We start from the raw sequence: 13,354 nt of genomic DNA on the forward strand, positions 1-13,354 counted from the left end.
AAAATACTTGAAAAATCTATCACTTGGACGTGAAATATGTCTTCCTACATGGTGAACTTCACGAAAATGTATTTATAGAACAACCTCTTGGCTATGTAAAATTTGTGGTGAGAATAAAGTTCTTAGATTGAAAAAGGCTCTATATGGACTAAAACAAGCTCAGGAGCTTGGTATAGTTGCATAGATACTTATTTTCAATAGGAGGGATTTCGAAAATGTCCATATGAACATGATCTTTACATTAAAAGGGAAGGTCCAAGGGTCTTAATGGTGTTTTTATATGTGGATGACTTAATTTATACCTGAAGTAATGTGTCTATGATTGAGGACTTTAAAGTCCATGATGGTTGAGTTTGACATTTCTGATTTTGGTATGATGTATTATTTTCTTGGTTTAGAGGTGAATCAATATGCTGATGGTATTTTTGTTTCTCAAAAGAAATATGTGCAATATAATCTGCACAGATTCCTCATGGAAAATAACAACACTATGAGCACAACAATGGAGAATGGTCTGAAGCTCGTCAATGAACCTGAAGGGAGAAAAGTGGACATATCTTTATACAAGCAAATCATTGGAAGCTTGATGTACTTTATCGCAACAAGGCCTAATGCTTTGCACAATGCAAGTCTCATTAGCATATTCATGTATAGTCCAAGAGAATTGCATTTACAAGATGCCAAAAGGATCATGCAGTACTTGAATGGTACCAATGACCATGGCATACTTTATTATATGAGAGTAGATTGAAATTTGGTTGGTTACACTGATAATGACTTGGTGGAAAGCTTGAAGAGAGGAGAAGTACATCAGGATATGTTTTTATGTTGGGATCTGGAGTTATTTTTTTGTCTTCAAGGAAGCAACCTATTGTTACATTGTTGACTACCGAGGTAGAGTATATACTTGCAACATCGTGTACTTGTCAAGCAGTTTCGCTGAGGAATATGCTTGAAGAACTTCATTTTATACAGGATAGGCCAACACCTAGCTATTGTGACAATACTTCGGCGATTAATCTTTTAAATAGTCCTGTTGAACAAGGACAAAGTAAGCATATAGAGGTGAAGTATCACTTTTTTCGTGATCTGACTAAGGATCCAAAGATTAGTCTTATTTATTGTAGGAGTAAAGATGAAGTTGCATACATGTTCACAAAGACCTTGAAACCATTGTCCTTTCTAACCTACGCGATAAACTTGGTGTTTACAAATTTAACTGAAAGATGTTTCAGTTTAAGGGTGGGAACGTTAGCAACGTGATCAGATGTAAGTAAGTAGTTATGATGTTGCTTTTGTTTAGGAGTCATTAAGTTGTTTCCTAGTCTTTAGGCTATAGGAGTAATGGAGTAAGTTTTGATATTCAGAATTCTTAAAATAGTTAACGTGTTTTTATTTACTAAGTTTTCAATTTAAGGACTCTTGTAACTGTGTATTATAAAGCAATCAATAAAGAGAAAATTTCTAAACTTGCGTTTCTTCTCTTTTCATCTTTGTTGGAGTAAATTTTCTATCAAAATCAACTATATTGTTACTTGAACAAACATGTTGCATGTTGATATCTCCATTCTTTGGAACTCATGATTGTAAAAACTTTGACAAAATATGTTTGCTTATTTCTCCTTTCATGAATTCCTTACTTCAACTTCTTTAAGCAAATAAACTATCGTCTTTTGAGAACTCTTCAAGAGTTTCAACTCTAGTCATCAACTTGCATAATAATACTTGTATATGTTATATGCATTTTGAGTTTAATTAATCCTTTTTAGAATGATAAACAAGTTTTCCAAAAACTTTTTTATGTTTTTAATTTTGAACCCATTTGATATTTTCATATCAATTTTGTCAAAAGATATCATTTAATATTAGATGTATAAATATTCTATTATCTAGATTGGATGTCAAATAAGCTTTATGTGATGCATCATTCCACTTTTCACTTGATAATTATTTCCATACCAACATTTTCTAATAGTTGTAGAATTTTTATCATCATAATCTTTTCCAACAATGCGCGTTATTGTATCAAAGATATCGTCAACGATATATCATTTTGTATTGATTCACAATAAGAAATAACTTATTGAGATATCATCACTTTATTTTTTTTAGATAGCTACCCCTCTAGTGAGGTTTCATAAAGTGTTATATCGTATGCTCTCCAAGAGCACATTGTCTCCTTATTATGATCATTTTGATTCGTTGACCCTGCCCTTTTTAAAAAAATTATTTTATTTATAATTGATTAGTCTATCATCCTTCATGCAGGTCATAGACTTTATCCTTAATGGACATTCAATATGAGTATTTACAACTCTTTTATTGGTTCTAATCTCCCCCTTATGTTAGAAAAACTAACATATACCTCAATATTTTTGAGAATCTATCTTTGTGCATTATTGTGTATAAATTGATTTTATAATACATATCAAAATAATCAGATGAAATTTTTTTGATCTCTGACCATAAATAAATTGAAATAAAATTTGATAATAATTTATTGGTCTCATGCATACAACTACATTATAATCTAGTTCGTGAAACTTTGTTCTCATAAACAAAGATTGACTATTTATTTAAGGTATTTCATGTCAGATCAGCTTGGATATTTATCGAATTATCAACATGAATTGTATTGATTTTATATTCTGAAACTGGTGCTCTTACTTAATTATCTTGCACAAACAATTTCGCGAATGTCGAACTACAGGTTGACAACAAGCGCAGATGTGATTATCTTATAGATGCATCTATTTATCATATCACATTATAGGCTAATGATCCCATATTCACCTTTTATAATTATCATTATTTATGAATTTAGTTGATCCAATCAACTTATCACTAGAATAAGCAACATAAGGAATTCTTAAATAATCTTTTAGTTCTACAATTTATGTCTATTACTCAGTATGTACATATTTGAGATGACCAGATTATTAATACCAATTAATTAAATTATTAGTACATGTAAACTCTTAGTTTACTATGCCATGTGCCTTTTGGTTTATTAAATTTCTAATATATTATTATATGACTAAAATTTAATTTTATTACTCCAAAAGTAATTTTTTGATTTAATTCTTCTGAATTACTTTACCCTTTAGGTGAGTCGTGATCCCGTCACTAAATGAACTATTCTGAAGATAAATTGTGCCTGTAAACATATTATTTGTGCCAATACTTTTTCAAACATCAAGTTGTGAGATAACAATATGCACACATGAGACCATCTAGAAGAAACATATATTAGGACCATTAAGTATCTAAACAATCCACTAGGTGGATGAGTAGGTCTACAAATATATGTGTACGTTCCTAGAAAGCAGGGGACTCAATCTCAATTTTCGTTTGTGATTGTTTCATAACAAACTTGTCATGATAACAAGTCGTACAATAAAATCGCCATTTAAGAGAACTTTTAGGTTTTTCCATGGATGTCCATATTAATTTTCTATAATTCATCTAAACATTATACATTAATGATGTCTCAGACAATCATGCTATATTTAGAAAGTATAGGAATTAGTAAACTTCTTATTTTGTCATAGAATATGCCTCAACTACACTAATTCTTGTCCAATACAAACCTTAAGATAAACATTGAAACGTTTCTATAATATGTCTTCTTAAAGACATTCTTGGTGATACCACATCATTTACCAAAGGTCGCAATCTTTCTAGCACGGTTGCTTATACCTCATTCCCTCTAGAGAATTGATCTATATTTTTAGCAGTTATCAAATGTTCTCATTCTTCATGAATGGAAACAAATATGTCAACATATCAAATTATGATAGCTTTAGTACCTCATTCCATATTTATGTGCATATTCAATCACTTATCATTTTTATGACATATTATGCATTACTACCACATTAGCTTTAATAATGTACATAATTCTGTAAATTTCATGACTTCTCATCCAAAACACATAAGTTTTTCTTTTAATCATTATTATATCATCAATATGATGTATTAATACTCAAATTCAATGTCTTATGCATAAATAACTGTCTTGGGTCATAAATCGATGGTACTTAAACCCACAATCTAATCATCACGATTTCCCAACTTTTGAACCTGATGTCTTACCCTCATGGCGCGATCAGACATGAATCCGTTGTCTTATTCTCAATCGAGACTCGCTCTGGAGCCTTTAATAACATTACAACTTTCAGTGATTATTAAAAATAAATAAAACTATTAATTTAGAAAATCAAAATACCAAAAGTTATAATTTACTCACCTTTTCTCCATGCTATTCCGATAAACTTAATTTACTGATCATATATAAGTATCATGTGTAATAAAAATGGATGCATATTCCAGTTGTCACAAAGAAAATTTTGAGGCGTAAATAGTCCATATTCAATTAGATTCCCTCTTATCTAATAAATTTATCATAATTATACACTTAATAACAAAAGAAAATTAACATGAGGATTACTAAGCATTTTAAGTTCTCAAAAAGTTAAATTTCAAAATTATATGTTGATACATTATGCCTTCATGTGAAAGAAAGCCAACAAATAAAAGAGACAATTAGTTTATAAAATACCGTCAAAATAAGATGTAGAGAATATAATCGACAAAATTTATATTATAACAAAATGAAATAAACTTCACATACCCTTTTTATATTCTCACCTCTAAGTAGGGGTGATTCCACTTTTTAAATAAAAAGTGAACTAGAACTTCACATACCTTTTCTTCTACTAATAATACTTACTCGCAATTCTTCTTTCTTCTTATCAAAATACAGCTCGTGTTGATAACGTGCTATGAAATTATATAAATTTAAAAGAAGAATATAGTAGGGAGAGGAGAAAATACTTCTTATTTCTTTTGAAGTATATTGAACATTCCTTGATCTTCTTCACAATGAAGGAGAACCCCTTTATTTATAGAGAAAACCTAACATTGTTCCAAAGTAGGATTCCTAACCATATCCTAAAAGGACTTCCACATATTTAGACATTCACTATAATACAAATATGTTTATAACCAAAAAAAAATCTTTAATAAATTTATTGATACATATTTTTATTTTTCAATTTAGGATTTTTATACGTTTATTATGGTTAAATGTTTTAGTCAAAGTTTGTTGAATATCCTCAAATATTTAATTTCTTACATGTCATTCATTTTATTCGTCATACTTATAAATATTCATTTTATTAGCTAGTTTTATTGATATTCATTTTGTTCTTTTTTGCAAAGTGTAGAAATACCTTAAATGAGGATAAGAATTATATACACAAATATTTTTTTAATCAACAATTTTGGGCCACATTCTTGAGCCCATTGTATAACTATTCCCTATTTATGTTCTAATTATGTCAAAAAATAAACTGGATGGTGGGAAATTTTCAAGAAGGGAAAAAGATTAAAATATTTTTTATCCTATTCTAAAAGAACATCTCCCACACAAAACAACTTTTTTTCCAGGGACAACCTGCCAAAAACACCATCTACAACCCCCAAACAACCACTCTCACGACATTGAAAAAAAGGGTAAACAATCAGATAAGCCATCTTCTCCATCACCAATAAACAACCCAAACAACCCCAAACTTTCTTCCCTTTTCATTCACTAAACAAGATCGCTTCATTTTTCTCTTTTTTCCCAATGAATTAATGAGCATATAACTCAGGCAAGAAACAAACCTTTAGTTTGCACACAGAAGCTAATAACAGTAAAGACAACTCTGACATCTAGAGCACGGAGCCAGATCCAGAATAATAAACTAGAACCTCTTAAACATAACTTTGGTAACCATTTTAATTTTGTATTTTTATATCGATCAAAGTTTATTTTTCAGCTTTTTATTGTTGTTATACCAAAATGTATTTCAACTTATTACTATTACGGGGTTTGCATTTATCTCATTGTTTATTGATTTGTTTTAGTTATTAAGTTGTTTTTGTTGGGTTTTAAAAAAGTCTGAATGAAAAATGAAGAGTTGCAATTTTTATGAAGAGTTGTGACTTTTATGAAATGTCACAACTTTTATGAGCAGTTGTGACTTTTATGAAAAGTTGCGACTTTTATGAAAAAATTGTTACTTTTGTGGAAAGTTGTGACTTTTATGAAAGGTGAGACCTTTCTGAAAGATTGTGACTTTTCCAAAGGTTTGTGACATTTCTGGTAAAGCACAATAAGAACCTTTTCACACTACCCTTTATTTTCTATAAATAGAGGGATCTCCTCTCATTTCAATATAGAATTCATGGACTTCTTCTTCAACTATTAAATCTAATATTCTAAGTGTACTTTACTGCCAATGAGTGGTTCACTGACACCGGAGTTTTTTGTATCTATACTCTGGTGATTGATATCATTTTACCGTGGAGGTCATCTTCCAAATCAAACCTCGAATACTAGAGGGGAATATTTTCCTTAAGGGGACACTGAGAGTTCAGTGGACTTGATCTTTTTCCTATTAAAATTTTTAAGATTCTGGTACATGTTTTACAAATTTTAGATTTGTGAATGAATTTCAGTTCTTCTATTCTTTTGTTCTTCACTGGTTCATTAAACTTGGTTACTTCGTGTTTCTGTAAAATGTTTGTTGGAATCAGTAAGATTCTTTAGACACATATTAATAATAATTCTTCTTTAAGAAAAATATTTCGTATATTTTTTTTAAAAAATTTTTTGATTCTAGTTTCGCTAATAGTTTTAATTTTTTAGTTGTGAAAATGTTCTTAAACTTTGTTGTCTTACAAAGATGTTTAAAGTTTTGTTCTATGTATGTTCGAAATACAAGATGTACAACAATCTTAAGGATATTATTATACTGTTAGTATTTTTTGTATTCTACTGATTGACAAAATCTGATCATGGAAGTAGAAGATAAATGCATTACTTCTCCATAATTCGTTGTTTGTTTAGCAAGGTCGAAATGAGAATGTAACAGAAAATTTTTATGGTACTCTATTTAAAGATTACAAGATAACCTTTTTATTGAATAATCTAAGGAGGAAAATAGTTTCTAAGAGTTATCATCTTTGATTTTTTTTATTATGTGTATCTTTGTAAAAAGATCTGCCAACCATATCTTGTGGAATGAATTTTACTTCGCAAATATTGTTGCTTTTAAAATTCTTTAGTTTGCAAAAACTAGAGATGCATATTTTTGTTTGATAAAATAGTATGTCAAAATGTTATAGTTGGAAGACTATTTCATAAGAAAAACTTTTGTATGTGATAAAGAGTATGTGTTATTCTGTTTGGAGAAAAAAAGACTTCTTTAGTTTTTTACTCTATGAGAAATGTTAGTGTGTCTGATTTTGGTAGACTAAAAACTTTTGTGGTTTTATACTCTTTATAAATTGGACTATCCAATTGGTTTGAAGAATATAAAAACTTAACATAATAAGCTGTGTTGTACTTTAGATTTTCTATAAACTTCGATGTCATATAGAAATAAATTTTATAAATTTCCCCCCTTATTGTTAGTATTTAAAATACTAAGTGCTATGTTTAATTTTGATAGAGGAAAAATATCAGTGACTTAAAATTTATTATTTTGTGTCACTATGGAATGAACTTTGAAATTGTGTAAACATTGTCAAAGAGATTGCAGCACTATAATTCTTTCATAGAAAAGTGTGTCCAACATTAAAATATGTGCAAAAAACTATTTTTGAATACTTGAAAAATATTTTGGAGATCCCATTTGAAATGTGGGGGTTATTTGCTTATGATAAGACTTGGTGTCTAATTTAACTTTGGAGCAAAAGATATGAAATTCAATGATACTTTTGTATTATGTTATACCCACTAAATTCTTGGAGTATATTTGGTATTGTGGTTGTTGAGTTTCTCTATTGCTAGTATATAGTGTGACTACCATTAAACTTCCAAATTATATAAATACTTGTTCAAAATAATTGTGTTATTTTATGAAAAAAAAATCACTTAAAATATTGTGATTTTTTCATGAAAAGATATGTCTGTTATATTTAAAGTAATTACATAGACATGAATATTGGTGAATAGTCATTTCTTATGCTTTTGTAAAAATAACATTTGGACTATATTGTCTTTATTGAACCCAATGAAACTTTGTTCATGGGTAGTTCTATAACAATCATATCGTAAGTTATTGAAATGTCCTTCTGAAAAGAACATTTGACAATCTAACTAATTTATGTATCACACAAAATTGTAAGAAATATGAACAAAATATTAGTGAGGAAAAAGCTACCTTGCGAAGAGCTTTTCAAACTTAATGTTTTATATTTGTTCTTACTTGCTTGAGTCAATGTTTGTGACATGAACACTTGGGGCATGTCAATTACAAAACCTTGTATGGAAAACTGATCAACTTAGAAGTTTTTCCTAACTTTGAGTGCAATAAATAAAAATGTCATGTTTTTTGTGGAATCTAAGTATGTTGAGCATTCTTATAAATATGTTGAAAGGAATTATAATACCTTAGAATTGATTTACAGTGACATTTTTGATATGAAGTTAATACCATCTCGTGGTGGGAAAAATTATTTGTTACTATTATTGAGAATTGCATTAGAAACGACTATATCTATTTGCTGAATTGTAAGGATGAAGCAATAGAAATATCTAGATAATGTAATATCGAAGTTGAAAATCATTGTGAAAAATTATAAGAAGTGATAAGAATGGAGAGTATAAATCTAATTGTGCAGAAAAATGTTTGGAAAGTGGAATATCCAACAAACTACTTCCATATTCACCTCAATCTACTGAAAAATCGAATGTTGAAAGAAATGATGGATACATTATTTATAAGATCGGGCATACACAAAACTTTTATAGAGGAACTATCCTTACTGCAAAAGGGAACAACAAAAAGTTTTGTCTTTTTAGAAACAAAGCGATTTTGTTTGATCATAATACAATCTTTTTTATATGAGAAGTGGAAAGGAATGAAATCCAACTTCAAATATTTCAAAATTTGGGCGTATCTAGTCAAACTCCAAGTTCCTATTCCTAAAAGAATTAAAATAGGACCTTTGACTGTGGACTGTAAAATTAGACTTGAGTAGTCTAGAGAAGGGTCTATAACACCTAGGAAATGAAAAGGATAATGTACTTAATAAAGATATTTAAAGGCTTAGTAAATGTTAAAGGACATTTATTTCCTTCGAATTTGATTTTGTAACATTTCCTGTGTCTTCTGTAGAATCGTTCTTTGGAAAGATGGTGTCAATAAACAATATTGGAAGTTAATTAATCTTCTTCAAGAAAATAAGCCTTTGGGTTCAAAGTGAATCTTTAGAAAGAAAATAAACTGTTGAAAATATAAAGCAACACTTTGGGTCAAAGGCTTTAGACAAAAAAAACCAAGGTTTTGATCTTCTCGATATATATACTCGTTAGTAAATAGAATTACATTCATTCAGATGCAAAAATTATTAGTGTGGTATATAAACTCCAAATTCATCAAATGAATGTGAAAAGAACTTTCCTAAATGTAGAATTGGTGGAAGAAATTTACATTGAACAACACGACGGTTTTGTGGTTCCTGGTAAATAAAAAAAGTGTGTGAACTTGTCAAGTCACATTATGGAAGCACCCAAAAAATGACATAATTTGATAGAACCATGTCGGTAAATGGATTGAAGAATGATGGAAGTGATAAATGTGTTTACATTAAAATCATAAGGTCATTTTTTTTATACTGGTGATATGTTGATCATCAATAGATACACTGATGACTTAAATGCTACTAAAAGTATGTTATAAAGCACGTGGTATGAAAATTGGAGTTGCTAATGCGATCTTAGATATAAGAATTTGTAGAACTCCATAATGTTTAGCATTTTCAAGTCACATTGCATTGAAAAAGTACTTAACTAGTTCAAATATTTGGATGTCTATAAGTCTCTATTAAATGTGAGCTTTGCATTTCAAAAGAGTGAAAACAAAAGTGACTCACAATTGGATAGTGCTAGAGTCTTGGGAAGCATGATGTATAACATATAGAGTGTGCGATCAGATATAGCATTTGTTATTTTAAATAAGTCAGTTCACAAGTTGATCCAAAATAAATTCATTAGATGACAATAAATAGAGTTTTGGAGTATTTAAAATAATGCTGAAAATTATGTCTTGCATTATAACAATATCCAACAATATTGAAAGATATAGTGATGCAAGTTGAATCATCGGACAAATGAAGTAAAATTCACAAGTGGATATGAATCTACTATTGGTAGAGGAGCAGTATCTTAGAAATATCTTAAAAGAGACATATATCGCTAGCTCTACAATGATCTTTGAGCTAGGTGCTCTACATAAGGTCGGTGAATATGTTGAAAGACTCTGGAGCTTTTGATAGATATTCTATTTTGGACCAAACCATTGGCATTAGTATGCATACACTTTCACAGTAAAAATGCAATAGGTAGGGCTTGGAGCATGACGTATAACAGAAAGTCCCGTCATACACGACATAAACATGATACCGTTAGAAAACTACTCTCTAGTGGAATTATCAGAATTGACTATGAAAAGTCAAAGGATAATGTATCGGAACCACTTAGAAAAAGGCCTAACTAGAGGGAGGTTAAAAGATCATTTAAGGGAATGTATTTATGGCTTAGGAAAAGTCATCATGGCGGTAACTCTATCTAGCAGACTTGATATCCCAAGAGCTAGATTCAAGGAGAAAAACAAACTTGTGAATGACGGTTCGACATTATTAACAAACTCAATCCATTGTCATGATGAAGACAATGCTCAGGGACGAGGATACAACATAAAAACTTGTTAATGAGTTAATAAAGCTTAATGGTTTTACTGATTCGCTAAGTTTGGCATAGTTGACCAAATAGTGTATCTACGAGATAAAACGATTAGGAATCACCTATATGAGTGTGAAGTGTAAGCCTCTTCAATGAAGATGATTATGAAAAGACCATGTGTCTATACACTCATGAAACCAGGAGGTGTTCATTGATAAAACGAACACAACAGTAAGAACCATAAACGGTAAAGGGTTAATTGTGTGACATATGGTTGTCTAGGTATACACCAAAGTTCGACGGTTCAAAGATATCGCATCTACCGATTGACCGAGTATATCCGACATTTTTTCAATACGAAAAGTCAAAGGGGAAACCTACTTATCAAGATGCATTTAATTCTTGCTTGTAAAGTACACATACTTTTCCGTTTCTCTGTCTTCGAGTCATTTTCCATTCATGCGGGAACTGTTGGGTTTTAAAAAAGTGTGAATGGAATATTAAGAGTTACGACTTTTATGAAGAGTTGTTACTTTTATAAAATGTTACGACTTTTATGAAAAGTTGCAACTTTTATGAAAGGTTGTGACTTTTATGGAAAGTTGTGACTTTTATGAAAGGTGACAACCTTTCTGTAATATTGTGTCTTTTCCAAAGGTTTCTGACCTTCTTGGTAAGGCACAATAATATCCTCTTTGCACTACCCTTTGTTTTCTATAAATTGAGGGATTTCCTCTCATATTAATATAGAATTCATGGACTTCTTCTTCAACTAATAAATCTAATAATTAAGCGTACTATACTGCCATTGAGTGATTCCCTGACCCCGGAGTTTTTGGTATCTATACTCTTCTGATTGATATCATTTTACCCTGGAGGTCATATTCCAAATCAAACCTCAGATACTAGAGGGGAATATTTTTCTTAAGGGGACACTGTGAGTTGAGTGGACTTGATGTTTCTCCAATTAAAAATTTTCAAATTTTTGTACGTGTTTTACAAATTTTAGATTTGTGAATGAAATTCAGTTCTTCTATTCTTTATTTCTTTACTGGTTCATTAAATTTGGTAACTTCGTGTTTCTGCAATGTTTGTTAGAATCAGTAAGATTCTTTAGACACATATTATCAACAATTCTTCTTTAAGAAAAAAATTTTGTATATATTTTTTAAATCTGTTTGTGATTCTAGATTCGCTAATAGTTTTAATTTTCTAGTTCTAAAAATGTTCTTAAACTTTGTTGTCTTACAAAGATGTTCAAAGTTTTATTCTAAGTATGTTTGAAATAAAAGATAAACAACAGTTGTTACTAATAATTTACTGTATGTGAAATTGTTGTTATTTCTATTTTCACTTATTAAATAATTCTTAACTGTATGTTTTTCTTGTTTCTTTGTTCGCATTTTTTTAATTATTGACAAATTATTCCTTTGTTTCTTTGTCTAAATTTATTTTTTTGTTGGTTGATTCATTTTATATTTGATCAACCATATTTTTATTTTTATTTCAACTCAGAATATCATAGTTGATATATTGTCACATTTATATTTTATTTAATATTTAACATATAATTATTATTTTATCTTTCAGGTATGGTTGCCACCATGTAATTACAAGTTAAAATTTGCCAATGAATAAATCATGGATGATTTCCAAGGCCTCACTTGTAAATATGATGATTTTTGTTTTTGAGTTTTTATTACTTTCATTTATTATCTACTCCAAAATAAAAAAATCAATTAATTTTAGTTGAGACACTCAATTTTTTATTTCCAATAATGTCTAACAATTTCTCTTCGAATCACTTTAACCTTTACCTAGAATCTATTAATTTTGAAAATATTTTCTTGCGAAATTAATAACGTAATTGGTATCTTAGTTATTTCCTAGAATTAGGTGGGGACTCTTCTAAAACTTTTTTATTCTTATTTTTTATAAAAAAATTTAATTTAATTGAATGAATTACATTCCTATTTTTAGTTACCACAATATTTAGCCGTAATTTAATTAAGTAGGGATGTAAACAGCTCCTACTCATCTGATTAAATCCTTGAGAAGGTATCACTAAAACGAAAGTTGAAAATCTACTCTCTAAACTCATACTTGTTAAATTAAATTAAATAAATTCCAATTTTATTAGAATGAAGCAGGAAGATAGAATTTAAACAAGCACAATTTAGCACTAATTTTTAGGGCTTTCAGCGCACAATAGAAAGGCAAGAATTTTGAATTGAGAATGCTTCTCGATGACTTGCCGCCGACAAAAATTTCGTATGCGAACACAAAAAAATACAGTTAACCCTGCTACTGCTCAAGCTCAACAACTGAGTCAACTTATTTATTTGGAGCTTCTTACTTCTAAGGCTTTGTAGATTGTAGAGGTGATTCATGATTTTAGTATGGAATATGAATTTCACCTTTTAGAATACACATGGTAAAGACATTCCAAAAAGACAACAACTTTTTATGCTGAAACTTCAAAAATCCTTATCCAACGGGAGATTCAGATGAAACAAAGTTCAACAATGGTAAGAAGTTGAATTTTATTACATGGTAACCATTTATTCATTATAAGGAATAAAATTCAAGTTCTTGTAATTGTTACGGTTTCCTTTA

The 13,354-nt window shown here is 29.5% G+C and overlaps 1 protein-coding gene and 1 long non-coding RNA gene across 2 annotated transcripts; both read left to right on the top strand.

The window, feature by feature from the left end:
• The first annotated feature begins 343 nt into the window (after positions 1-343).
• LOC138338462 (uncharacterized mitochondrial protein AtMg00810-like) lies at positions 344-751 on the top strand. Its single transcript, XM_069289426.1, has one exon. The coding sequence runs from the start codon at positions 344-346 to the stop codon at positions 749-751; it is 408 nt and encodes a 135-aa protein (XP_069145527.1).
• A 761-nt stretch (positions 752-1,512) lies between these two features.
• On the top strand, positions 1,513-12,517 carry LOC138338163 (uncharacterized). Its single transcript, XR_011211533.1, has 2 exons — positions 1,513-5,775; positions 12,329-12,517. It is a non-coding gene; the product is annotated as an uncharacterized lncRNA (long non-coding RNA).
• Positions 12,518-13,354: the final 837 nt, after the last annotated feature.

The sequence above is a fragment of the Solanum lycopersicum genome, chromosome 9 (assembly GCF_036512215.1).
Source record: "Solanum lycopersicum chromosome 9, SLM_r2.1".
Lineage (NCBI taxonomy): Eukaryota > Viridiplantae > Streptophyta > Magnoliopsida > Solanales > Solanaceae > Solanum > Solanum lycopersicum.

Bases quoted from the DNA above. Each gene is read 5' to 3' on its own strand.
- LOC138338462 (XM_069289426.1), top strand. From the start codon at position 344: ATGGTTGAGTTTGACATTTCTGATTTTGGTATGATGTATTATTTTCTT.